This window comes from Heptranchias perlo, chromosome 4, assembly GCF_035084215.1.
Source record: "Heptranchias perlo isolate sHepPer1 chromosome 4, sHepPer1.hap1, whole genome shotgun sequence".
Taxonomy (NCBI): domain Eukaryota; kingdom Metazoa; phylum Chordata; class Chondrichthyes; order Hexanchiformes; family Hexanchidae; genus Heptranchias; species Heptranchias perlo.
Window position 1 is genome coordinate 119,893,343 of NC_090328.1, and position 26,540 is coordinate 119,919,882.

The 26,540-nt window shown below is 41.0% G+C and overlaps 2 protein-coding genes across 3 annotated transcripts in view; one reads left to right on the forward strand and one right to left on the reverse strand.

The window, feature by feature from the left end:
* Nucleotides 1-2,261: 2,261 nt before the first annotated feature.
* gng10 (guanine nucleotide binding protein (G protein), gamma 10) lies at nt 2,262-20,412 on the forward strand. 2 transcript variants are annotated; one of them, XM_067983579.1, is made up of 3 exons: nt 2,262-2,612; nt 15,163-15,315; nt 18,846-20,412. In XM_067983579.1, exons 1-2 carry the CDS (start codon nt 2,532-2,534, stop codon nt 15,286-15,288), a joined length of 207 nt encoding a protein of 68 aa, XP_067839680.1. In that variant the 5' UTR covers nt 2,262-2,531; the 3' UTR covers nt 15,289-15,315; nt 18,846-20,412. The 2 variants fall into 2 exon arrangements, with proteins under 2 accessions (XP_067839680.1, XP_067839679.1); XM_067983578.1 differs by having other exon boundaries at nt 2,273-2,612; nt 15,163-15,294.
* Nucleotides 20,413-24,940: 4,528 nt separating this feature from the next.
* The window catches only part of LOC137320672 (protein shortage in chiasmata 1 ortholog), a 60,363-nt gene continuing 58,763 nt past the window's right edge, over nt 24,941-26,540 (reverse strand). The window contains exon 18 of the mRNA XM_067982351.1: nt 24,941-25,532. Within this exon, the coding sequence (XP_067838452.1) occupies nt 25,432-25,532 (101 nt within the window). The 3' untranslated portion in view covers nt 24,941-25,431. The remainder of the gene's footprint in view (nt 25,533-26,540) is intronic.

Sequence of the window (26,540 nt, forward strand, 5' to 3'; positions counted from 1 at the left end):
TGAAAGTAACTGAAAGATTCTAGCAATGAACAGCTTTTAAACGAATACAACAACTTGCATTTATATAGCACCTTTAATGTAGTAAAACATCCCAAGGTGCTTCACAGGAGTGACTATCAAATAAAATTTGACACCAAGCCACATGAGATATTAGGACAGGTGACCAAAAGTTTGGTTGAAGAGGTAGGTTTTAAGTAGCGTCTTAAAGGAGGAGAGACGGAGAGGTTTAGGGAGGGAATTCCAGAGCTTAGGGCCTAGGCAGCTGAAGGCACGGCCACCAATGGTGGAGCGACTAAAGTCGGGGATGCGCAAGAGACCAGAATTGGAGGAGCGCAGAGATCTCGGAGGGTTGTAGGGCTGGAAGAGGTTACAGAGATGGGGAGGGGTGAGGCCGTGGAGGGATTTGAACATGAGGATGAGAATTTTAAAATTGAGGTGTTGCCAGACAGGGAGCCAATGTAGGTCAGTGAGCACGGGCGATGGGTGAATGGGACTTGATGTGAGTTAAGATATGGGCAGCAGAGTTTTGGATGAGCTCAAATTTATGGAGGGTGGAAGATGGGAGGCCGGCCAGGAGAGTGGGGGTGGGGGGAGGACAGGGAAAGAACAAAGGGAAAGATTTGATAGGGTGGAGGGCAGGAGTGATTAAATGATAAAAGGGATGATGGTGCAAGGTAAAAGGTGAAAATGGGACAAACATGACAACAAAAGATGGCCCCAGAGGAGGTGTAAATGGTCTACAGATGTTGCTTGACCTGTTGAGTGTTTCCAGCATTTTCTGTTTTTATTTCTGATTTCCAGCATCCACATCATTTTGCTTTTGTTTTGGCAAACTTTAGTTTTCTTTGTCAGCACTATAAAATGATAAAAAATGATAGGTGACACTCATTTTGGTTTAAAAATGTAACCTATTGAAAGTGATGCATTTAACTTTTAAAAAAGCTGACCTTTATTTAAATAGGTTTACAATCTCTGGCACAGTTTCAGACACACCTGATGTTTTCTCAATGTTGACAACATCAGATGACCCAGGTGATATCAAAACAAAATTTGACACCAATCCACATAAGGATAAGAATATTAGGACAGGTAACCAAAAGTTTGGTCAAAGAAGTAGGTTTTAAGGAGCATCTTAAAGGAGGAGAGAGAGAGAGACGGAAAGGTTCAGGGAGGCTCTTTGCACCTTGAAAGAAAAAGCTTACATTTGCATAAGAAACTCAGCACAACTGCACCATTTACCAATCAAATTGTTTTTGAAGTACTGTATAATCACTGTTATGTAGGCAAAACCAAAGCCTGGTCTTACAAATGAGGGAAAAATGTTGGTTAAGATACTAGGTGAACTCCCTACATATCTCATCCAAAAACAGCACCTCTGAGAATGCAGGACTCCCTCAGTACTGTCCTAAAATGTCAGGCTAGATCACACACACCAGTCTCTATTGGTATTTGAACCCACAAACTTCTATCTCAAAGGCAAGCGTGCTATCAATAACTACCACTTTACATAGCATTTACAGGCCATTCGGCCCAACTGTCCATGGTGTTTATGCTCCACACAGACCTCCTCCCACCCTACTTCATCTAACCCTATCAACATATCCTGCTATTCCTTTCTCCTGTGTTTATCTATCTACCCTTATATGCAGCTATGCTATTTGCCTCAACTACTGTCTGTGGTAGTGAGTACCAAATTCTAACCACTCTCTGGGTAAAGAAGTTGCTCCTGAATTCCCTATTGGATTTATTGGTGACTATCTTGTATTTCTGGCCCCTAGTTTTGCTCTCCCCACAAGAGGGTAAATATAGATGTTTCCAATCAGACCCTTTCGTAATCTTAAGACCTCGATCAGGTCACCCCTCAGCCTTCTATTTTCTAGAGGAAAGAGCCCCAGCCTCGTCAGTCTTTCTTGATATAACCTCTCAGTTCTGGTGGTATCCTTGTAAATCTTTTTTGCACCTTCAGGTGCTTCTATATCTTTTTTTATATAATATGCAGATCAGAACTGTGCACAGTATTCCTCAAGTGTTGTCTAACCAAGGTTCTATACAAGTTTAACATAACTTCTCTGCTTTTCAATTGCCTGCCTTTGATAAAACACAGATGCCTCTTTAAATAATTATATTTGAGCATGACTACTTTTCTATTGGATAATTAGCATCCCATTTCCCCCCACCCCCGACTATTCACGCTGTCTGGTGTCATTACTGCTGCAAAGCTTGCAGTGAGCTGGTAGGTGGCAGTGTGAGCGCTTTTGCTGGAGGCTGATATGAGCCCCATTTTGCGTGCGCACACATTGATAATGTGAACTGTATGTGTGAGAGAGAGAGGGGGAGGGAGTTTTTTTTTAAGTTGTTGGTCCTTTTCCCTCCGGTGGATTCCCAATGACATCAGTTCCGATAGCGGGAGCCCGGGCGGAGCATTTCCAAGGTACAGACAAGAATAGAGGGAGTCAGAGCAGCAGCAATTGAAAAGAGAGAGAGAGAGAAAAGTTTGCAAGAGAGAGAGAAAAAAAAAAGAAGCAGGAAGCATGACTTCAAACTCGAACCTGTCGAGCATGCAGCGGATGGTGGAGCAGCTGAAGTTTGAGGCGGGGATCGAGAGGATTAAGGTGAGTTGAATGAAGCGCGCGGATACAAATGGCTACATTGGAGCGAGCGCCAGCGTTCCATTCCCGGGATCCCGGCTCCTCGCGCTGCTGGGGATCCGTGCAGAGGAGGCGCGAGGAATGTGCTGGGCTCCAGCTCCGTGGTTGCACGGGGACAGATACATCGGGGAAGGGAGCAAAAGTAACGGGTCGCATTTATGTAAAGTTATGTTGAGTATCTTGGTTTAAAGTGGGTTTTCTTCCTGCGCTGAATTAATTGCAACATGGCACTCTTTTCTATGGGTGCAGAGTTGTTTTTTTAGTTGTGCATCAACACAAAAGCGCCAGTACAACCGATGCCCTGAGGTTTAAGACCCCTTCCACTGGGTCATCTCACACTGGTTTGCATTCTCAACGGATCTGAGACCTGCAGTTCGAGTTCCAGCCAGAAAAAAAAATCCTGTTTATGTTTGGCTCCCGCCTGGCTCGGACTTCAAAGCCACGCTGCTCAGAGGAGAGCTCGGGGCATCCCTGGATATACACATGTGCGGAGCTCTCCCAACAGTTAGAAATTTAAATGTATGAGAGTCCCCACTTTTCAAACATTTAAATCGAGGTAAGGTATGTTTACAAAGAGCCCAGGCGGTGCTACAGACTGTAACCCAGGCGGTGTCAAACTAAAGCAGAGTGTGACTACTCTTCTGGCAATTACACTCGGCTTCGATCCAGAATCAGTTTGGGCCATTGTTTATTTACCTTACAAGTTTAATATCTGTGTGGAAATTGCTTTGCCCCAATATTAATCTTCTGTAAATGCACCCAATGAGCGCAATATAAATCCAACCTAAAATAACCCTGAGAGGCAGCGGCTGTCAGTTGTCTTGTGGTTTTAAGCGTTTCCCCCCCCCCAAAAAAAAAATCCTGTGGTATTGTTAATGTAAGTCACATATTAATTTGTCGAGAGCATGAAGTATTTGTTCTAAAATATATGAGAGAATATTTTTAATGTCTTTCCACCTGCGAGCTGCTTTGCACCAAATAGGCTAGTTCAACTAAGTCACCTGCTCTGTGCCATCTGCTGCCTTAAGACTGACAGAATCATAGTTACAGCACGGAAGGAGGCCATTCGGCCCATCGAGACCGTGCAAGAGCAATCCAGTTAGTCCCACCCTATTTCCCCTAGCCCTGCATTTTTTTTTCCTTTCAAGTAGAAGGTGCTGTTGTAGTGGAATGGGACAAGTTGACTGGGACAAGTTGAGATTGTTTCTTGATAATGGTGCAATCTACTGTTGTAAACAATTTTACAACACCAAGTTATAGTCCAGCAATTTTATTTTAAATTCACAAGCTTTCGGAGACTTCCTCCTTCCTCAGGTAAATGTTCAGGATCTCGAACATTTACCTGAGGAAGGAGGAAGTCTCCGAAAGCTTGTGAATTTAAAATAAAATTGCTGGACTATAACTTGGTGTTGTAAAATTGTTTACAATTGTCAACCCCAGTCCATCACCGGCATCTCCACAGCAATCTACTGTAGTAAGGAACTCTTTCTATATAGGGATAGAATTGAAAAGCAAAGAAGTTATGTTAAACTTGGGTAGAACCTTGGTTAGACCACATTTGGAGTATTGTGCACAGTTCTGGTTTCCATATTATAGAAAGGATATAGAGGCATTGGAGAAGGTGCAAAAAAGATTCACAAGGATGATACCAGAACTGAGAGGATCTACTTATCGGGAAATGCTGAACAAGCTGGGACTCTTTTTTTTTCCTCTAGAAAAGAGAAGGCTGAGAGTCAACCTGATAGAGGTCTTTAAGATAATGAAAGGGTTTGATAGGGTAGATGTAGAGAAAATGTTTCCATTTGTGCGGGAGTCCAAAAGTAGAGGTCATAAATATAAAATAGTCGCTAATAAATCCAAGAGGGAATTCAGGAGAAACTTCTTTACCCAAAGAGTGGTAAGAATGTGGAACTTGCTACCTCATGGAGTAGTTGAGGCAAATAGCATGGATGCATTTAAGGGGAAGCTAGATAAGCACATGATGGAGAAAGGAATAGAAGGATATCCTGATAGGGTGAGATGAAGTAGGGTGGGAGGAGGCTCGTGTGGAACATAAACGTCGGCATAGACCAGTTGGGCCGAATGGCCTGTTTCTGTGCTGTGGTTTCGATGTAACTTGATTTAGCTGCCAGACTAAGGTTTGGCTAAACTATCTCTTCAGCAATGGTAAGTGTGTTCAAGTGACCTAAAACCTATGAACTCAAACCTGGGATCACCTGGTTGGAAAGAGGAGATTATATTGTCTGGGACACTATGTAAAAACATTTCCTCGGAGAAAATGGGTTGCAGGTGGATTTTATGTATTGAATGTGGTACACTCCTGTGAAGCGCCGTGGGATATTTTGCTACGTTGAAGGTGCTATATAAATGCAAATTGTTGTTGTAATCGCTTAGTTTAGGGATTATAAATTTTTCCCCTTTTGAGGGGGACTGCAAGAGCATTTCTCCATCTTCCTCGCCCCACCTCCCAAAAAAAAGTACCGTTCTTATTTCCAAGTACTAAGAATTGAGAATTGTTATACAGTTCTGTATCATACCATTTCTTCCAATTTATAGTATTCAGCAGCAATTGAAATGAAGACATTTTAAAGATATGTGATTTAAAAAGTGTGCACAGTTTGAAAGTTACAGTACTCAAATTTAATTGACACGCGTTTTTGAACTGGGGGCCCTGGGCTCTATGATGTCATCAGATTTCTGTATTTTCCTGTTGACTTATGAGCACGTTCTCTCTGTTTGTATCTGATTAAAAATGTTTTCTGCAATGATGGCACTTCCTTCCTTTGGGGAGCTAACCTTATCTTTCAGAAGTTAGGATGGGAGGGGGTGGTTCCCTGAGAGTGTGTCAATATTTGCAGCAGGTTCCCCACACAGAAATTCTTTTTGAAAATAGCAAATCACTCGTTTTCTGCCTCAGTAAAAACTTGAGAGGGTCCCTGAGAGTCCAGTTCTCTATTAAATGTAGAATTCCAATCATCATACAGTCATACAGCACAGAAGGAGGCCATTCGCCCCATCATGCCTGTGCCAACTCCTTGAAAGAACTATCCAATTCGTCCCACTCTCCTCGTTCTCTGCTCATAACCCTGCAAATTTTTCCTGTTCAAGTATATATCCAATTCCCTTTTGAAAGTTACTATTGAATCTGCTTCCACCACCCTTTCAGGCAGCGCATTCCAGATCATAACAACTTGCTGCATTTTTAAAAAAAAATTCTCCTCTTCTCCCCCTCTGGTACTTTTGCCAATTATCTTAACTCTATCTCCTCTGGTGAGTGGATGTCAAATTCACAGCACGAACTGGATAACATCCAGACTTGGGCTAACAAGTAGCACACCACATAAATGCAAGGTAATGACCATCTTCAACAAGAGAAAGCACAATCATCTCTCCTTATCAGCACCACTGCGGCTGAGTCTCTTACCGTTAGTATCTTGGGGTTCACCATTGAGCAGAAGCTGAACTGGACCAGCCTTATCAACACCATGGCTACAAGGGCGGGGCAGAGGCTGGATACTCTATGATGAGTGGCTCCCTTCCTGACCCCTTGAAGCCTCTCCACGATCTACAAGGCTCAAGTCAGGAATTTGATGGACTACTCGCCACTCACCTGGATGGGTGCAGTTGCAACGACACTCAAGAAGCTTCTAATACCATCCAGGACAGAGCAGTCCACTTGATTGGTGTCCCTGTCACTGGACACCCCTCCACCACCAGCGCACTGTGGCTGTAGTATGCACAATCTACAGGATGTACTGCAGCAACTCTCCAAAATTACTTTGACCGCACCTCCCTCTCCTGTAACCTCTACCACCGAGAAGGCCAAGGGCAGCAATGCTGCGGGAAAACCATCACCTCTAAGTTCCCCTCCAAGTCACACACCATCCTAAATTGGACCTATATCACCATCACTGGGTCAAAGTCCTGAATTCCCTACCTAACGCCATTGAGGGAACACCATAACCACAAGGTCTGCAGAGGATGGAGAAGGCGGCCCACCTCCAACATCTCGGGGCAACTAGGGATGGGCAATAAACATGGCCTTACCAACGTCATCCACATCCTGAAAACAATTTTTTTTAAAAAAGCCTTGTGTTTCTGCGACCGTGACTGACTGACAGGAGATAAATGATTTGCTTATTTATGTAGAATTAAGTATTCAGGTGATGAAATGTGAAGACGCACAACAGGGTTGGAATGAGCGAATGGGCCAGTACGCTTCCAGATGTCAAGAAAATTAAAAGAAAGACTTGTGTATATACAGTGCCTTTCATGCCCTCAGGACATCCCAAAGCGCTTTACTGCCAATGAGGTTCTTTTGAAGTGTAGCCACTGTTGTAATGTAGGAAATGTGGCATCCAATTTGCACACAGCAAGCTCCCACAAACAGCAACATGATGACCAGATAACCTGTTTTAGTGACGTTGGTTGAGGGATAAATATTGGCCAGCACACCAGGGAGAACTCTTCTGCTCTTCTTCGAAATAGTACCAAGGGATCTTTTATGTCCACCCGAGAGGGCAGGCGGGGCCTGAGTTTAACGTCTCATCCGAAAGATGGCACATCCGACAGTGTAGCACTCCCTCAGTACTGCACTGTAATTTCAACCTAGGTTTTGTTCTCCAGTCTCTGGAATGGGACTTGAACCCACAACCTTTTGACTCAGAGGCAATGCAGCTGTAAGTCACTATGTTTGTCAGGAATTACTGTATATACTCATGTACAAGGTTAGAAATTTGGGTTACTGCTCGGAGGTTGAACGTTGGGAGAGTAGGGGTTGAAATCACTTTTTATATGCAAGTCATTGTGGACGGATGGTGCTGTAGTTTAATACGGGGAACACGCTCTCCTGCTTCCTGCTCTCCTGTTAGTCCTGAATCCTTCCGTTCCCACTCTCCCATTTCCCTGCCTCCATTCTCCCAGATTCCCACTCCTGGTCTGTGTGCAGTGGTGGTACCAGCCTGTGGAGGGGAGAGCACACATTAAAATCAAATTAGCTGCTCTTGGGGGAGCTCTGGCGTCTTGTATGTGGGTGACTGGATGATTGCGTTTTTTGTTTTGGCTGGAAAGTAGGGGTTGTGAAGTGGGTCACCTTGTGTACAAGTATATACACAATGTGTAATTATACATTATTACTCCCAAACCATTTTAAACAAACATTTCCAATTAGTCTGATACAAAACAGACACATACCATGAGTGGTTTAATTGTGGTTTCTTAGTCCCTTTGTACAGTACACAATGGAAACTAAAGTTTTGGACTTTGACTTTTATTCAGTTTTTCCTCTCCTTTTAAAACGGTAGTCGAGAGTCTTTGTTGCAGCTGTGCAGAATGGATGTGGGCTGTTGGAAGTGACTTCATAATGGCAGTGTGTAGTGACTGAGTTTGTGCTGTGTGTTACATGTAAAAACTAGGAAGATGATGGGAATTTGACTGATAGGATTGCCGATACCTCAAAAAACAGAGACTAGTATAGATTTTTTTTTTAAAAAGCACCCCTCAAATCTGAAATAAAAAACAAAAATGCTGGAAATATATATACCAGGGTCTGTGTGTATCTGAAGAGAGGAGAGAATATTTTAGCTGTCTTTTAGGAAGATAGGAGTAGGCCATTCAGCCCCTCGAGCCTGTTCCACCATTGAATTAGATCACAGCTGATCTGTATTTTAACTCCAACTACCCACCTTGGTTCCATAACCCTTAATACTCTTTTCTCCGGACCTGCTGCATAATCACATATTTTCTGTTTTTTTATTTCAGGCTGCTAGTCTACCCTGTACTTCCTTGAACTAGCAGTAAAAGGGGCTGCAAATACAGGTACCAAATTAGTTATTAATAGTTGTTCCAAGATAAGCTGAAAATTAAAGGGGATATCTCTTGTTAATCACATTTCAGCTTTCCCACCCCCCACTGCAAATATGTTTTTCATTCTTCTGGACTGTCCTCTGCCAGGAAGAAATATTAGAGATTTTATTTTTCTGTGCCTCGTTTTCCCCCAGCCCCCGTCCCAGAAAAGATTAGAAGCTGCCAAGCACGTTGTAAGGACAGTGTGAAGTGAACTCCTATCACTCAGATAATTAGATCAAATTAATTTCCTAACACGTTAGCCTGTGGGAGTAGTATATTAATGGTGCTTTCAGCTCCTGACAAATGAAAATCAGTCCTGTTCATTTCTGGAGTAATTTCGAATTAATGAAATGATTTCTTGAAGTTATGAGGCCGCCACATTATGCACTTTGGGGATAATATCCCTTTTTTATGGGTCAGCTCTCTAATTTGCCGACTCCTGAGACGATTACTGACCTGAAATTAGACTTTCAACCCACCGTGTCGAGAATGAGGAGCAAAACCATGTCCGTTGCAGTAGGTTATGATGCTACACGAGATATCACAGCATAACAAATGCCTGGCTCTAGTGATTCACTGTGTTGTGATCCAAATGTACCGCCATGGGGGGAGAAAACTTTTCAAAGCAATTTACATTTTTCAACAATGTTAACACTTTGTAGCATATAAAAATATATTTAGTAAAGATACATACGTACATAGTGAATATTTCTCATCTTTGCTGTTTCTTTCTGTTTATTGTCAACAAAATTCGAATGCATATTTGAGCAAGTGCTCGCTTCTTTTAGAATCTAAATTTGAGAACCTTTTAGTTTGCAGAGAGATTCTGCGGTTTCGTGTATTTTTATAACTTTTTAAATACAGTAAATCTTTTTTTTTAGAAAAGAGGGGAAAAAAACCCACCCTGTCACACACACAGTGCAGGCTGGTTGACCGATACTGGGTGTTAGTTCACCACGTCTCTTTTTTTAGCACTGCTGAGATAACACTTCCTTTAACAGGCATTAAATTGCACACTGGAATTGTGGTTGAGAAACAGTTGAAACTCCTCCCCCAATTCCCCCAAAGAACAATTATTTAGAGGCTTTGGTTGCCTCAGTTAAATGAGATAGCAATTCCCCCACATACTATTTGCGAAGTTTAGGAATTAATGAGAAGCCGTTATGGAACGAAGGAGTTTGATCCTCAGTAACCACCACCTGCATTTATATAGCGCCTTTAACGTGGTAAAATGTCCCACAGCGCTTCACGGGAGCGATTATCAAACATAATTTGACACACACACGTATTAGGACAGGTGGTCAAAGAGGTAGGTTTTAAAGAGCGTCTTAAAGGAGGTAGAGAGACGGAGAAGTTTAGGGAGGGGATTCCAGAGCTTAGGAATGATTCTTGTTTTAATAAAATGTTTTTTCGTAAACAATAGCGGCCTGGTATCTAAATTTCTAGGTTGGTGACAGGCTAATGGGCCCATTGTAATTTTTTTTAAAAAAGTTAAAGGGAAAGGGCCAGTAGTTGCTGCTGTGATTTCCAACAACACTGTAAAAGGCTTAAATGTGGCGTTAGGATCTGCACTTTAAAGACAGATATTATCCTATTGCAGATATACAGTTAGATGAAGAGGAGTGGGTGCAGGTTCTTGTGGAGCATAAACGCCAGCATTGACTAGTTGGGCTGAAAGAATTACATAGAAAGACCAATGAATAATTTTCTGAGGCAGGGGTTACTGCTTCTGTCGCCAAGGGGATTCCTGTTTAGAGTGGAACAGACACTGGAAGGATTTCCCCCAAGCGTTCATTTCTGCCGGGTTTCTGCGTCTAGTAAACTTCGGAAATAATCATCAGAGATTCTCGTGTTACATCAGGGCCAGGAGTGGATGGGCAATGGAAAATAAGTCAGAAGGTTAGAGAAGTGGAAGAGGACGAGAAACAAATTGAAAAACAGCAAGCAAGGACAAATAGCAGCAAAGAGGTGCAATTCTTTTTTTTAAAAAGGGAAATGTGAGAATATAATAGTTATAAAAGTAACAGTTGATTTAAAGCTATTTATATAACTTCTGTGTGCGTTCACTGAAAAAATGTACAGGAAAATATATACAGGAAAAGAAAGGGTGGTGTACAGGAAAAGGAGTGATGGTTTGTTAATATTAACATGTACTGTGCCTGTTTAAAGTCTTTTACAGTGGGTTTAATAGTAAATCCAATTGTCTTGGATTTCCAACATGCCTTTCAGTTGATTGGGATGAGATTTTGAAGGTTTGGTACTGTTTTGAATCAGTCGTGATTACAGCTTACAAATTCCAGGTATATTTTCTTTTGCACGTTTGTAGATAAATTTATTTGCGTATTATGTCCAAACCGATACATTGTTACTTGCTTTCCCTCACCCACCCCCCAAATAATGACCCAGATTTTGCTGGAGTGGTGTATCTCGCGGTGTGCCCAGTCAGTTGGACTTTCTCCCCCTCGCCCTTCAGCTCGAAAATGTTTTGCCCTGAAACTTGCCGGAAGTGCGAGCTGATAACGGGGGCATCTGGGACCTCGGTGAACGACGGGACCAACAGTCTATCTCCTTAACCAGTGAGATTGAAGGATTGAGAAAGAAACGGAGGAACAGCGGAGAAGGAAATAGGGTGAATTAGCATCAAATCAGGTACAGAAAGAGAAATAAAGAGAGGGAAAGAAAAATTGGATTAAGAGAGAGAGAGGAAAAAAAGAGACAAAGGAAAACGGCTACGGCTACAAAGGCTGCGGACTGGGTGCCGGAAGGTGGGATTAGAATGGGCACCTGGTTGTTCTTCGAGCCGGCGCAGACACGATGGGCCGAATGGCCCCCTTCTGTGCTGTATCTTTTCTATGGTTCTAAAAGAAAAAAAAATTAATAAATTTTAAAATTGTTCCCTTTCTGGGCTGGAGAGGTTGAGTGGCATTGCAGGAACATAAATCTCCTTGCTAAAAGGTCCTTACGCTATTAAGTACCAGCCCTAACTTTCTGCGGCAAGTTTAATTGGCAATTAATGAGCAAATGCAGCAACTTCTTGAAACTCACGGGGAGGTTGAGGACGAGCTGCCGTTTTCGCGAAGCTAATGGCAGAGCAGCACAAATCGTCCAGCAACTTGTGGCGATTCGCAATTCACGGGGTATCTCTTCCTCGCCACAAGTTGCTGGACAATTTACACATTAATAATGGCGAGGGCCATTAAAGTCACTGCTATTTTGGCAGCAAATTCTGGACCATGATTGTTTCTGAGAATGGTGGCTGGCCCCAAGTTGGGCTGTTGAAGCAAAATGTCCTATCAGGGAGCACAGGGGAGGGGACTGATTGAGTGGGATTGACAGGGATCAGGGAGAGATTGTGTCGCAGACTGTTTCATGCTTCCGGTTAGGGGAAGGTCTGTGGTGGTAAATACAAATGAATTAGAGAAAATGGATGGCTGTGATGTTGCATGAATGAGATGAGATGCACTGACTGGAGTATTGCCACCAAGATATTTAGTCTTTGCTTAATAAAGGAGCCAAAGCTGATTCCAGGCATCCGCTGAAGTTTACAACTGATATGTTGCCGTTAGCAATTAAAAGCTGTAATGTGATTTTTGGATGCAGATCAGTTATAAACTGCTTGAGTTTTATTCACGATGTTGGATAATCCTTTATCCTTTTAATAACAGATTTGTGAAAGCTAGAGACAGTAATATGTCCCTCAATTAGCTTATTGTTTCAAAATATTTATCTTAAGACTACACACAGACAACACGCAGTCCTACATCTAGAAGCTCACGTGTAAAGAACTCCCTGGGAACCGTGAGCAAATGCCTATCCGTTCATGGTACCTCTCCTTGAAGGTAGCTAAAGCTCCTAACTGAATTCTGCTTTGTAACCCTCTTTTATGTTATTTTTTTTTAAAAATCATACGTTGTATAATTTTTGCTGACTTTGACTTTGAGCATTTTAGGGTCATCAAACAGATTGCTGAAGGCACTCAACCATAGGGACATATCTTGGTCAATGTCCAGTTCCATTGTCTAAAGTTTCATCCTTCGCCAATGTTATCTTAGTGTCATTGTGATCAGAAGATAAGATTTGTGAGCACACAGTCTAAACCAATTCTGATCTTTTTTTTAAAGAAAGCAAACAAAACTCTGGGGTTCACTTCTAGAGGGCTAGAATTGAAAAGCAGAGAAGTTATGTTAAACTTTTACAGAACCTTGGTTAGACCGCACTTGGAGTACTGTACACATTCTGGTCTCCTTATAAAAAGGATATAGAGGCATTGAAGAAGGTGCAAAAATGACTTACAGGTTATACCAATCAGGAATGACTGAACAGGCGAGAGACGACTGAGAAGTGACCTGATAGAGGTCTTTTAAGATTATGAAAGGGTTTGATAGGGTAGACGTAGAGAAGATGTTTCCACTTGTGGGGGTAGACCAAAACTAGGGGTGATAAATATCTCAATGACCCTGAGATAACATTGGTTTTCCATTACAATCTCTTAACATAAGATGGCATTCTTTCTTTGAGCTGTTGCAAAGAAAAACCCGTACTCCACTCTCAGGGCTGGGAAATTAATTAGCGATAGCGGTCGTGATCCAACTTTGGACTGAGCGGTAGGATTTGGGGCTGCGATTGTGATTCCTGATCCTCAATGCGTTTGTTCTAATTAGTGTCGGAGGGTGGGTGGGTGAAGTTGTTTGGTACCATGGCTATCCTTGTGCATGTTTCAGCTGACACTTGCAGAGCCTTTGTTAAAGGAAAAAGAAACAAAAATTACTTTTGTTCCATATTGTTACACTGAGCACATTTTGGTTTGATTTAAAATTTTGCATTTGCGCACTAACCACTAAAAAATGGCACAAGTAGACTTTTAAAAACTAATCTGACGCTATAACGACAACAACAACTTGCATTTATATAGTGCCTTTAACGTAGTAAAACGTCCCAAGGTGCTTCACAGGAACGTTATCAGACAAAATTTGACACCGAGCCACATAGAGATATTAGGACAGGGGCTTCATCAAAGAGGTAGGTTTTAAGGAGCTTCTTGAAGGAGGAGAGGGAGGTAGAGAGAGAGGCAGAGAGATTTAGGAAGGGAATTCCAGAGCTTAGGGCTTAGGTAGCTGAAGGCACGGCTACCAATGATGGAGTGAAGAACATTGGGGATACGTAAGAGTCCAGAATTGGAGGAGCGCAGAGATCTCGGAGGGTTGTAGGGCTGGAGGGGGTTACAGAGATAGGGAGGGGCGAGGCCATAGAGGGATTTGAAAACAAAGATGAGAATTTTAAAATCGAGCCAAGGTAGGCCAGCACAGGGGTGATGGATGAACGGGACTTGGTGCGAGTTAGGCTATGGGCAGCAGGGTTTTGGATGAGCTCAAGTTTACGAAGGGTGCAAAGTGGGAGGCCGGTCAGGAGAGCATTGGAATATAAAAGAATATAAACTCTGGTTTTGACGGAATCGTGAGTCATTCGCAGCCGTTTGATGAAGCTGGGGAACTGAGTGGAGCGAGACTTGAATCCTGCCATGTGGCATTGAGCCTGTGTGGGTGGTCAAATATTTCCAGTACATAAAATCAGCCTTACTGTCTCATGGAATTACTGTTATGAAAAGCAGATACAGGTGGAACAAGAAGTGACATTATAATGCCAATCTTCCAAAAAAAAATGGCACACTTCAGGCGAAGCTTGACCTTTTAAAATTTCTCGGTGTTTAAATTCGAGTGATCCAAAAACTGTTCAGTGGTGTAAATGATGCGATAGGAATCCATTAGCTCATTATTTATAAACTTTAAAGGAAGATGTGACTCACTACTCTCTGTGTCATGTTCTCCTATAAAATGTATCAGTAGTGAGTTGGTGTATTCCTAGAACCCCCGCAGGATTTTTTTTAACCAAGAAAAATATTTTTAATTTTTTGAAATATATAATTTTATGTGGCCTGTCCATGCTGCAAAGGTTGAAGGTTAAACACTGAAGTGAGACTGAGCAAGGCACTGATGGGTGTTACGCCACTTAGAAACATTAGTGTCAACATGAATCTTTCAAGACTAATTTGGTCCTATTACATTTTGTTCTCCCCTCTCTTTCTGTACCAGGGCAGGCACTAACTGCTGAGTATTTGCTTCAAATGCGGTAAATATTTAGCGGGAACTGAACCCCACCCCCTGACCCTCTGCCAAAAACAAGCACACACTGAAATGAATAACATACATCATTGATGTGTATGAACTGCTGCCGCCAGCTTAGATTTCCTCAGATTCTCAATTTATTTTTTTATCGATTTTAGTATTGTGGTCGTTCAGCGTTAACTTGTATGGACAGTTAAAGATATACTGGCAAACCCCCAACAATAACATCACAGTGTCTGTTAAAGATGGAGCAGGTACAGAATTCCTAAATGCAGCGGTGGGCCTGGGGAAGTTTACAGAGTAACAATTGGGACTGATGCATGGGAAGAAAATCAAACTGAAAAGAAAGAAACAAAATAGAATGAAAAGGAAAAATGAAGAACAAGCCAAGAAAATGAAAACCAAGTTTTAATTGATTTTTAAATCAGAAGTGAGTGTCTAAATTCATAACACGTTTTTCCTCACGGAGAAACACGTAGCTTGCTTCTGCGTTTTTGTGTGTGAAATGCAATTCCTGACCGGGCAAACTTTGTTTTCAAATCCAGGTTTCACAGGCTGCCACAGAACTCCAGCAGTATTGTATCCAGAATGCCTGCAAAGATGCACTGTTGGTAGGAGTGCCTGCAGGAAGCAATCCCTTCAGAGAACCTAGGTCCTGCTCCCTTCTCTAAAACCAGGTACACCACGTAGCCCTTAAGGTTAGCAGTTTATGTTATGTTGTAATATGTTATAGTCAGCCGTGGCTCAGTGGGTAGCACTCTTGCGTCTGAGTCATAAGGTTGTGAGTTTAAGTCCCACTCAAGAGACATCAGTGCAAAATCTAACCTGGGGGGAAAAAATGTTGTCGAAAGGCACAGTTTTAAATTTGCTCCAATTTGCTGATGATGCAAAATAGGGAGAGCAGTGAAGGCATAGGATGCAACAAAAGATTTTCAAAAATTGTAGCTGCATTTGCACTAGAAGTGTGGAGCGGGACTCCTATCAACTCTATAGTTGCAGCCCAAAGATATAGATTTAGATTGGTTGTGGAATTGGGTATATACTTGATAAATGAAATTTAACAATGAAAAATGTAAAGTATTACACATAGATGGAAAAAGTTTGGGACATATGTATATAATGACGGGAATTGAATTAACAACAGGGAAACTTAGAAATGGAGGCAGGAGGAATAATAGGTGTGATGCCCAGATAATGTGGTAAAACAATTTTAAAAAGCTAATTTAAGGTATGCTTAGGTTTTATAATGCACTAGTCAGATCGCAATTAGCGTACTGTATTTGGTTTTGATCGCTGCACTGCAAATAAGATGTGCGTGCGTTTGAAAGGGAACAAAAAGAATAACAAAAAGCTGATCCCAAATGTTAAGGAGATGAGCTATAAGGAAAGGTTAGAAAAACTTAAGCTTCACAGTCTGAAAAGAAAGTGGTTAAGAAGGGACTTGTCAAAGTATATAAAACATTAAATGGTTTCGATGAGAGAAAACCAAAATATTACTTCCAAGTAAGCCAAGAATGTAGGACTGTACGTAAGAGGATGGAAATAGAAACTAAAACCAACTAATGGATTCCTATCGCTCTCATTTATACCACTGAACAGTTTTTGGTGGAGAAAATAATTAGAATAGATATCAGGAAAAAGTCTAAATTCAGAGTGATAAATATTTGGAATAATTTATCAAGCAAATATTCCAAACAAAAATACCGAGGCTATCCAAAATGCAGTTAGGTATCATGATGGTAGGGGTTAGTGTACTAGAGAGGTGAGCTTTAATGGAGACTGACTTTTCGTCTGTTACTTATCAAACTTTATCTTATACTGTGTAATAAAATAATATTGCATCAGATAAGGTGAAAGAGGCTCTGGAGTGTATAGATGTGTCTTTTCATAGCAGCTAGGACATGCTTGTCACCTGGTTTTATAAGAATCACGGTTATTTCTGAAGCAGTTGGAATTCATTTAATGCAACTTGTTTCAAGCCTAAAGCTTTGCTGTCAGTTTGAGTTTCTGTTCTAACAGCCAGAAGCTTCACCTGGCTAATGAGCAGTTTCACAACTTGGAGAGGCTTAACGCATCATTTCTCGGCAAAACCAACCATCGGACCCTTCCAATCTAGAGACTTTCATTTAAGAGGAAATCAATCAACTCCATTTTTTTTTTTGCAAAATTTATCAGGAGTTTAAGCTTTAAAACAGCACGTAACTGAGCCGTACAGTTTTGAAGGACCCAGTTTAAGTCTGTGCGGTGTTAGCTGATCTCATCTGGAGCAGGGGTGCAACAATTAGCTTCAATGCCTCTGCCAGGGATGGTAAAAATCAGCCAGGTTTCTTGGTTCTGAGTATTTTCCAGTGATGCTTCTCCTCCCATAGTGGAATAGCCTGCTAACACTCATAATCAAAGCTCACACACGGAAGATTGGGCTACGTACCAAAGACACTCTAGCAGGAGTTGGTACTCTTAGTGGAGGAGGAGAGAAAATTAGAAAAAAAAAATTATGGGCGTAATTTTTACTCCGAGCCGGGTACCTCGCGCGTCCGCAGATATTCGCATGGGGAACCCGGAAGCGAATTGAGTGGGCTGCAATCTGCGATCGGGACTCAATTGAAGATGAGTATTTGAGCTTCCAGGTTTCCCACGTGCCAGGCAGCCAGATCGATAGGCTGGCTCCCTGTTGGTAGTGAAAGGAGCTGCAAATCAGAGAGGTGGACGGGAGAGAGAGAGAGATCGTTGGGCTTGGAAGAAATTGAAGCGGGGCGGAGTTTGGGGGGGACGTGGACGACTTGGGCGGGGGGGGGAGGGTCAGCCAGCATTGGGGATCGGGTCGGGGTCAGCAGGGATCGAGGGGTGTGAGGGGGGTGGTCAGTGGTGATTGGGGGGTCAGCAAGGATCAAGGCGGGGGGGAATCAACCAGCATCGGACATCAGGTGGGGGTCAGCAAGCATCGGGGGGTGGGTGGGGAGGTCAGCAAGCGATGATGTCGGGGGTCCAGCCAGCAATGGAGGGGGAGGGGTGTTGGCCGATCGTGGGGGTCCTGTCGGCCAGGTGAGCTTGTTGGGCCTGGATGAAGCACTCCTGCTCCTCCGGGCACTCACCTCATGGATACGACCCTTTCCGCTTGCTTTCACCTGATGTGAATTGGAAGCGATGGGAAACCCGAACAAGTACGGTTAAATTCATTTTAAGTATCCAATACATAAAATACTAAGTATCTCAATGAGGTACATTGCCCTTTTATGTATTGGCCCGCCAGCTTTAAGTGGGGGCAGGACTTTCTGGTGCCTGCTGTCCAAACACAGACAAACCTACCTGGGTTAAACCCAGAAGTGGGCCAGTTGGAGCCAGGATGCTGTCCCGCTCCAAAAAGCTGTTATTTTAATCTCCCACCTGCCCCCAACCCACCCATTCTTGGGGGTTAAAATTTACCCCTATGTGTTAAATGAAGTCATGAATAATGGCACCAGGATTTATTAAGGAAAAAATGGACATTCAGTCCTTGTGTTTTGGTTGGACTTAAGGTATGGTTGTACTTAAATAACTCCTGTATTAGTTAATCCAACTTTTTTTTTCCATAGATTCTCTCACATCTGTCATAGATTAACAAAACTTTGGGTACATAGAGGAGACCATTGTGAGGCAGAAGGAGGCAGGTCCTGATTCATGCACTCTGGCCTCCTTTTTTTGGATGATGATATTAGGAACTGTAGGGCTAATTTTGCAATCCTAGTGGGGAGCATAGATCAGAGAATCAGCGCTATAATAGCAACAACAACTTGCACTTATGTAGTGCCTTTAAAATGTCCTATGGTGCTTTATAGAACCATTAGCAAAAATGGATGCTGAGCCAAAAAAAGGAGAGATGATAAGTATTTGCCATCCCTGTACTCAATCCTGTTATCAACTGTGTTAACAGCAAGGAATGCCATTGCTGTCAATGGGAGAAGAAAATACTGACACAAGTTAGTCATGTTATAAGAGTTCCTTCCAGAGCTTAAAAAATAAAGCATGCGGCATAAAAAAAATATATTTACAGCCCATTTATCTCTAAACAAGGCTTCCAACAGGATGTGTTGCTAAAAACCCTATTGGTCGAGATGTCACTTAGCACTTGAGGAAGGACCTCTCTGCCTACAAACTTCAAAACTTTATCTTTGTCAGTAATCTGTTGTTAGTTACTGTTATCTCCTTTAGGACTTGCCAGTTTAATTTTTATGATCTGTTCCTTTTACAGGAAATTGGGCACCTTTGGAAGAAGCTTGACTACTGCTAACGCTGCCTCTTTGTGAAGAACATTTTTCCAATGCCATTACTTTTCTTTTTGCCAAAAACGATTTCTGTATTTATTAGTGTCTTTATAACAGTTTCCTACTAATCTGGCTTCTTGCTACATTTTGGAAATTAGAATTTTTATTAGAAGAATATTACAACAGGGTTGGACCAGAGGGAAATTGATGGCATAAAAATTCTATATTTTCAAATTGTAGTACATTTGCCGTTGTTCTAAGAGCAAAAGGTTGTTTACATGTAAAGTTATTGGGGAATTTGGCCATAACTTAAAACAAACAAAAGAATTGTGCCTGCATTTAAAATTTTTATGGTTATTTCCAATAAATATGAGTTAAAACTATGTCTACCATGGGTTACATGCTATTGAATCAAATAACTGGTCAGTTCTTTGGGGGGGTGGAAAAGAGGGGTGTTGTCGATGGCCACAACTTGATTTAAAATGAGAGTCCTAGATGAATTATGAGGAGTGAAATAACCTGCGAAATCTAGCACTAACTCTGCAATATTTTAGTATGTACTGCATTAGTGACTTGTTTCATTTTGCTCTTAAAAGGAAGTGAAGTTTTTTTTTAAAAAATGAAGCCACTCATTCAATGGGTGCATTGTCCGTTCGGACACTGTGGCACTGTTGAGTATACTTCACGTGTGTTACTCGCTTATTTTTACTGCAATGAAAAATAACAGTCACAGACATAGCTTAGACCTTTACAGTATTACTTTATATTTTACCAAAAGAAAACAAGTCATTTTAAAAAAAAAAGGAAATGCTTGAATGTTATTACATCATCCCAAAGATTTGCAAGCAGTCTTTATCAAAGCTGCTGTGACATGACTGGGAATCAACTGCCACTAATACCATACATTTTCCTTTCACTATTAATTGTATGACTCACTAAATGCAGCTATAATGTAGCACATTTGTATGGTTTCATTAAATTTATTTTGAAAGATAATTTAGAAAAATGTCTAATGTGTTGTAGTGTGAAATGAATAGCTGGTAGATCAAACACAGTCTGCCCACAAAATTCTGAAATGTATTTCAAATGCTATTTGATGTTCAACTTGTATCCTACTTGGATATGAGTGCTGTATAAGCACCAATTTCACAGCATGTTTACAGTCTCTGATCAGCCACAATTGAGAATTTCTGGGTGTGATACACTGGCACAGGCCTAATTTAAATGATTTAACCCTTCTGCTGCTGAATGTGTGTAAACCTAATGCATTTAGTAATGAGTGGGAATTTAACGATTAAATATGATGTTTATTCCATGTTCAAGATGTATAATTTGGAATTACAAAAAGGATTCAATGGTTTAATTAATCCCTTTTGGAGATTGGTAAGAATGTGTTTAGTAAGTATTTGAATTGTTACATGTAACAAATGCTATATATGCATGCTAGTTAGCTGGTGCATATTCAGTTCTAAGACTTCTGAGGATAGTTTCATTGTTTATGTATCCTACCAAAGTTTTTGTATAGTTATTAAAAGTAAACACCTTTGAAATATAGGTCTCTGTTCATCTGCGCTCTTCAACAATTTTCCACTGAGTGATTTCTCCTGTTCCTTGTTTTTCCTCCCAAAATGTATTATCTGACACTTCTCCACATTACATTACATCTGCTCATTCTGGTAACCTATCCGTGACCTCCTGAAGTCTTTTATATTCGCCCTCACTGTTGGCTAAACCCCTACTTATAGTGTCTTCAGAAAATGTCAATATTATGCCCCTTATACCCGAGTCTAAAAAAAAGGACTTGTACTTATATAGCACCTTTCAGGACCTCCAATAGTGCTTTACACTCTATTTTTGAAGAGTTCTCTGTTGTAATGTCAGAAACATGGCAGTCAAATTGCGCACAGCAAGCTCCCACAAACAGCAATGTGATAATGACCAGATAATCTGTTTGTGTTGTTGGTTGAAGGATAAATGTTGGCCAGGACACCTTCCCTAGTTCTTCTTCGAAATAGTGCCCGTGGGATCTTTTACGTCCACCCAAGAGGGCAGACGGGGCCTCTGTTTTATGTCTCATCTGAAAGACGGCACCTCCGACAGTGCAGCAGTCCCTCAGTACTGCACTGGGGTGTCACCTTAGATTTTTGTGCTCAAGTCTCTAGAGTGAGACTTGAACCCACAACCTTCTGTCTCAGAGGTGAGAGTGCTACCACTGAGCCACGCTGACATCTATACATAGTGAGGACAAAAGTGGACCCAGCTCTGACTGCTGGGAACATCACTTCCAAACCTCCAAATTGAGCAGTATCAAAATAGCCAAAAAGAAAGTTTAATTTACTTAGAGAGACAAATTTAGTATTCACAGAGCTGACAACATAAATTGTCTTGGTTGTCGAGCAAAAATTGGTGTTCATTACCAGTAGCTAAAGCCATGGTGCCTCTTAAATGGCGTATTTTTGATTTCCTCAAAGAGATTTTCAGACGTTGTCAGCTGAAGCAGCTGCTGTTTGGTCAAAAGTCTGGAGGAAGTTCGTTATCATAGTTTTAAAGCGTTGTAGCTCGGCCAACTTACACAAATAACTGAAATACAATTGAAAAGGAAATGGCCTAGATCTTGCCATAGATATTCACATCCTTCTACTGAGGATATGTGCTAGTGAAGAGTTCATAGTTGTAACATTCCTTTTTTGTGTTTCAAAATTCAGATGAAGTCTCTTACAAGTTGCCACTGTATTCATGTTAAGTAATACATTACCTGATGCGGTTTGGGGTAACAAAACAGATTTACAGTTTTGTGTTTGATCCTCTAGTGCCATAACAGGAATCCTTAAGAAAATGAGTTTCCTTCTTTGGAGAAAAGTGCTTGTGGGGAACAGGCAGAGAAACCTTGCTGCATTGTCATCTCCCTCTCTGCCCTCTTCCTGCAGCTAAAGCAAAGCCTGGACAAATTACAACCACACTGAGGCTGCTTGTCAGCTAAATGAGCCCATTATGTTATATGGCATTAGGCCTGGCCCAAGATGTATACCCATGGATCCGTGGCACATAATAAATAATTGCCCTATATTTCCATCTAAGTGGCATATAAAACAAACATGCAGCCCAAGTCAGGTCATTGTTAAATGTCTGGAAAGTTCACATATAGATGTTTAGGAACTTCTGCCTTAATCTTACAAAAGAGTATTACTATAATATGAAGAAAGGTGTCGAGGACAATAACCAACTACTGTCAAAAGAAGTGTGGCTGTGCTTGTGCAGCTCTCTGTGTGCTTGTGGAATTGGTGATGAGTATGTTAGTGCACAGAGGAATTTCATGTGAATATGCTAACGTTACAAGCACCCACTGAGAGTTATTTCATGCCAGATGTCACTTGGTCCAGTGGCTAACAGTAGAAGATGGCCACTTAGAAATAGGTTTGGTATTCTAAGATTTTAAAAAACGTTGCAAATAGTGGAAATCTGAAATAAAAGTACAACTTTATGGAAAGACACAGATTTGAAAAGAGAAACGGCAGGCTAACTTTGGCTGTAGACCTTGTCAGAACTGGAAATTGGTTGTTTCTCTTCAGTTTTCAGCTCTGACAAAGAGCCCACACCCACATGTCAACCTGTCCCTATTTTTCAGATGCTGTGTATTTGCAGAATTTTCTGTTGATTATTCTCAAGTTGCTTTCATACTACTTGCACCCCAATCAAAAAAAAAGCACGCTCGTGCCACAGGACACAACAACTGTGTGTAAGTATTGGGCTGATTTTCAACTTTAGTGCCTGGGTTTACAACAACACCTGGGCACAGTGCAGAGTAAATCAGGTGGGGAGGATCACATGCCTGCAATGGAGGCTGTCCAATTGTCCTACCATTTAAATAAATGGAAAGGAAATGAGCTGAGGTCCAGTACAACTGTGTAATCCTCCCCTCCTGATTTTTCATTGCAGTGTCCAGGCAGTGCTTCATGCCCAGGTGCTTAAAAATTAAAATCTACCCCAGTGGGTTAAGGGTGCACAGGGAAGCCGAGGCAAGAATAAGATGACTTCTGTGCAGTGGTCTGTAGCCTTCACACATGAGAAACTTGTGAAAAATAAATTATTAATCCTGTTACAACAGACAAAGGTGAATGGAGCAGATTGTACTTTTTTTGTAAAAAAAACACACACAAAACTGAATTTTATGCAATGTGCTGTCAGGAGGTTTTAATTTAACACCCCTGAGTAGCATTTGCTTCCTTATATGTGTCACACTGCATATCTGCATTGTTAACTTCAAACAAAAGGAGCCAGTCATCATCTGATCACATATAAACCTCAACTATGGCAATTATTTTGCATCAGATCAAAAAACAAGAATGACATTTGCATTTCACTGGTTAATATTTTCCTAATTACAAAGTAAAGCACCCTTTTCCCAGTATTTTTAAATCCTGTAAAGTACACACTAAATTGTCAATGTGAAAACTATTTTTCTGGAGTTGTACTAAAGATGCTTATTGTTTACTCCATCCATGCCATCCTTTCAACATTCATTACCTTCCACATCAGACCAGTCAACTCACTCTTGCAAATCACAGACCAGGTTTTAATAGTTGTAACAACGGCAAAAAAAAGTACATTTTACACACACATTATACACAGACTTGTCAGAGGTACAAAGAATGTGCATTCATACAGCTCCGCATATCTCCCAGAACCATCACAACCCTTTTAACATGCAATGAACTGCTTTGAGGTGTCGTTCCTGTTGTTTTTGTAGGCAAATGTTGCAGCCATTTTGCATGCAGCAAGGTCCCACAAACAGCAGTGAATTCAATGGTTCATGAATTTCTTAGGTGATGTTTGAGGAAGGAATGTTGACCAGGACTCCAGAACTCCCTGCTGCTTTTCGAATGGTGTCAAGGGATCTTTACTGTCCACCTGAACCACTAGAACAGTCAGTCAGGGTCTTCTCAACCCATTGATGGCTCTACCAATAATATAGCACTCCCTCAGTACTGCACTGAACTGTTAGAATAAGCCCTATAATCTAGGCTATGTCCTCAGCGGGAGAGCTGTGTTCAAAGGGATACTGGGTTGAAGATGGATATTGTCACCTAGACTCACTGACTCACAGTTCCTGTGAGTGCAGCTCAATCCTGGAATTGGGCTTGAATCCACAAACATTTGATCCAGAGTAGAGTAATAGAAGTGCAAGGGTCTAGTCTTAATTGTGAAATTGTCTGTGCACTCAGTGGCCAAACTCTCAGCTGCCAGGAAGAGGAAACTTGTCTTGCATCATTCTGGTCTGGCTTTGAGTCTGAGTCACAGAAGTGAAAAGGTAATGTGCTAGTACACTCGGCCAACCAGTCCTCCAGATATGCTAATATCTCCCCCAGAGTCTCAGGCATGGCACAGTACTACAATCCTGATATAAAAGAAACACAAAATGCTGGAAACACTCAGCAGGTCAGGCAAGATCTGTGGAGAGAAGATGGTATGGTTAATGTTTCAGGACGATCCCTATTTGTCAGGGTCATCGACCTGAAATGTTAACTCTTTTTCGCTCTCCACAGATGCTGCCTGACCTGCTGAGTGTTTCCTGCATTTTCTGGTTTTATTTCAGATTTCCAGCATTTGCAGTATTTTGCTTTTTGTTTTATCACTAGAATCCTGGTTTCTGAACAAAAATTAAACTCATTCCAAATAATGACAAATTAGCTTGGTGGCACTGAGTCACAGTGACATATGAGGTGGTCATGTAGTTTGAGACCTGAATACCCAAAGTGATGGACATTCTTCATCTAATGGGTCATTTTAGTAATTTCCAAGCAGTCCCTTTACTAGTTGGACAAAAGTTGAGATCGTGGGACTGTATTGTACAGGAAGGCCTGGGTAGAGAGTCCTGGGAGGTGTGATGACAAGTCATTGTTTGCATCTGTAGTCAGCCTGGTTGTAATGACTGCCTGACAGAGAATCCAAGTTAGGAGATGTGTTCTAAACTCCTCCATCCTAACTTTGCAATATATCATATTTAAATGCAGTCTTCTAAGGTTCCTTTTAATTATTATTTTAAAAAATCAAACTGCATTTTGTTCAATTCAAAAAGGAACAATTTAAATAATTTTTAAACTTACCAAAATTGTTCAATGGAGAAAAGAAACTGAGTAATGAGGTTAGTTGTTTTTAATGGAATTTTCTTTCAGCATTAGAATACTTGCAGAAAACTGCAATACATTGGGATGATCATGGTTTCACTTTGCAATAATTCTGTATCCACTGCCTCAACAGCAGCTAAGGAATAAGTAGCATCAATCATTCATTCAACATTCTAATTTCATGTGACATTTACTTACTACATTTCATCTGCACAACTTCAAAATGGCAGTAAGGAGAAAGTTAAACTGGACCTCTGTCCAATATCATGAATGTAAATGGTAATTACCGTAAAAGGGTTCAGCATATGTGTGAAAGATAATCTAATATTTAACTAGTAACACACAATACATTGTGTTGGTTAAAACTGTTAACGTTTAACCTTACATAGCATAACACTCAAGTTAAAACTGATCTTGAAGAAAAACTGAACATTTCTGAAAAGCTGCTTTAAAAGAATATGAGTCGAGTCTGCCCGTCAATTCTTCCAGGAACCTTTTCATAGGCTAGTCGCCGTTTCTTCACTTCTGGTAAAATTCTGTATCTTGGTTCTAATAATTGAAAAAGAAAGGTCACAAAAAGATGCTGGAAATTATGTCGTGGGATACCAGTGTACGAATGCTTAAATCGTTTAGCTGAACGTTTCTCCACTATTTTAGCAGAGGTGTTAACCCATTACATTTTAAAAAGGCTAATGATTCCGTTAAAATAGTGACAAGCAGAACTTAAATAAATCTGTTAACTGTTTGTATGCTAGAATCCCAAGGTATAAATTCAAGGACTAGGAGTAAAATCTTGTCACGGATGTCTCTCATATCACAAACCTGAGTTTTGATGAGATTTTTATGTAAATACCCACCACTGCAGCCACAGAGTTCTGTCTCGCTGAGGTCACCTGTTAATATAGGTGAACTGAAAATACTGCCAAAATTGCTGTATTAATGCCAACCTGAGGGGTCTCTGGACATAGAACTGTCAATTGACCTATTTTCAAATACTCAATGGAGCATCTTGAACATGATATAATTTCAAGCAACAAGGTTCACATCTTGTCTAGGCCTTACATACCCAAGTACTCCTAATGTAGCCAATATATGATCTGGTCCCCTTCATACAAACACAGTTTCCTCTTACCTGATTATTTACCTGATCAAGCAACCTGGTTTGCTTTTTCACAAACAACTTGACCTGTTGGTCTTGTGACAGTCTTCATTTTAATCATTGTTACTTCAAAACTCTTCATATTTTGTGATATACTATTAAAAATCTTCCATATGGCATACACTTCCTAACTCCAAACCTTGATTCCTGTGTCACACTTTTATAATTGATGGAACACAATGGAAAAAATTCATATGTAAACATTTACAATTTTGGCAGTATTTTCAGTTCATCTAAGCATGTCAACATTTTGCCGCCATACTTTGTTGAACTAATCACATCACTCAAAATATTTTTAGGAAAAACAATACAATTTTTTTCTCAGTACCTGAAATTGCTAGTGTCCAAAATAAAGTTGTAAACAAGATCTTATAAGTAACATATTTTGCAATACCATC

Coding starts and splice junctions, on each gene's coding strand:
- gng10 (XM_067983579.1), top strand. CDS start 2,532: ATGACTTCAAACTCGAACCTGTCGAGCATGCAGCGGATGGTGGAGCAG. Junction 2,613..15,162: donor CGGGGATCGAGAGGATTAAG/GTGAGTTGAATG, acceptor TTTCAAATCCAG/GTTTCACAGGCTGCCACAGA.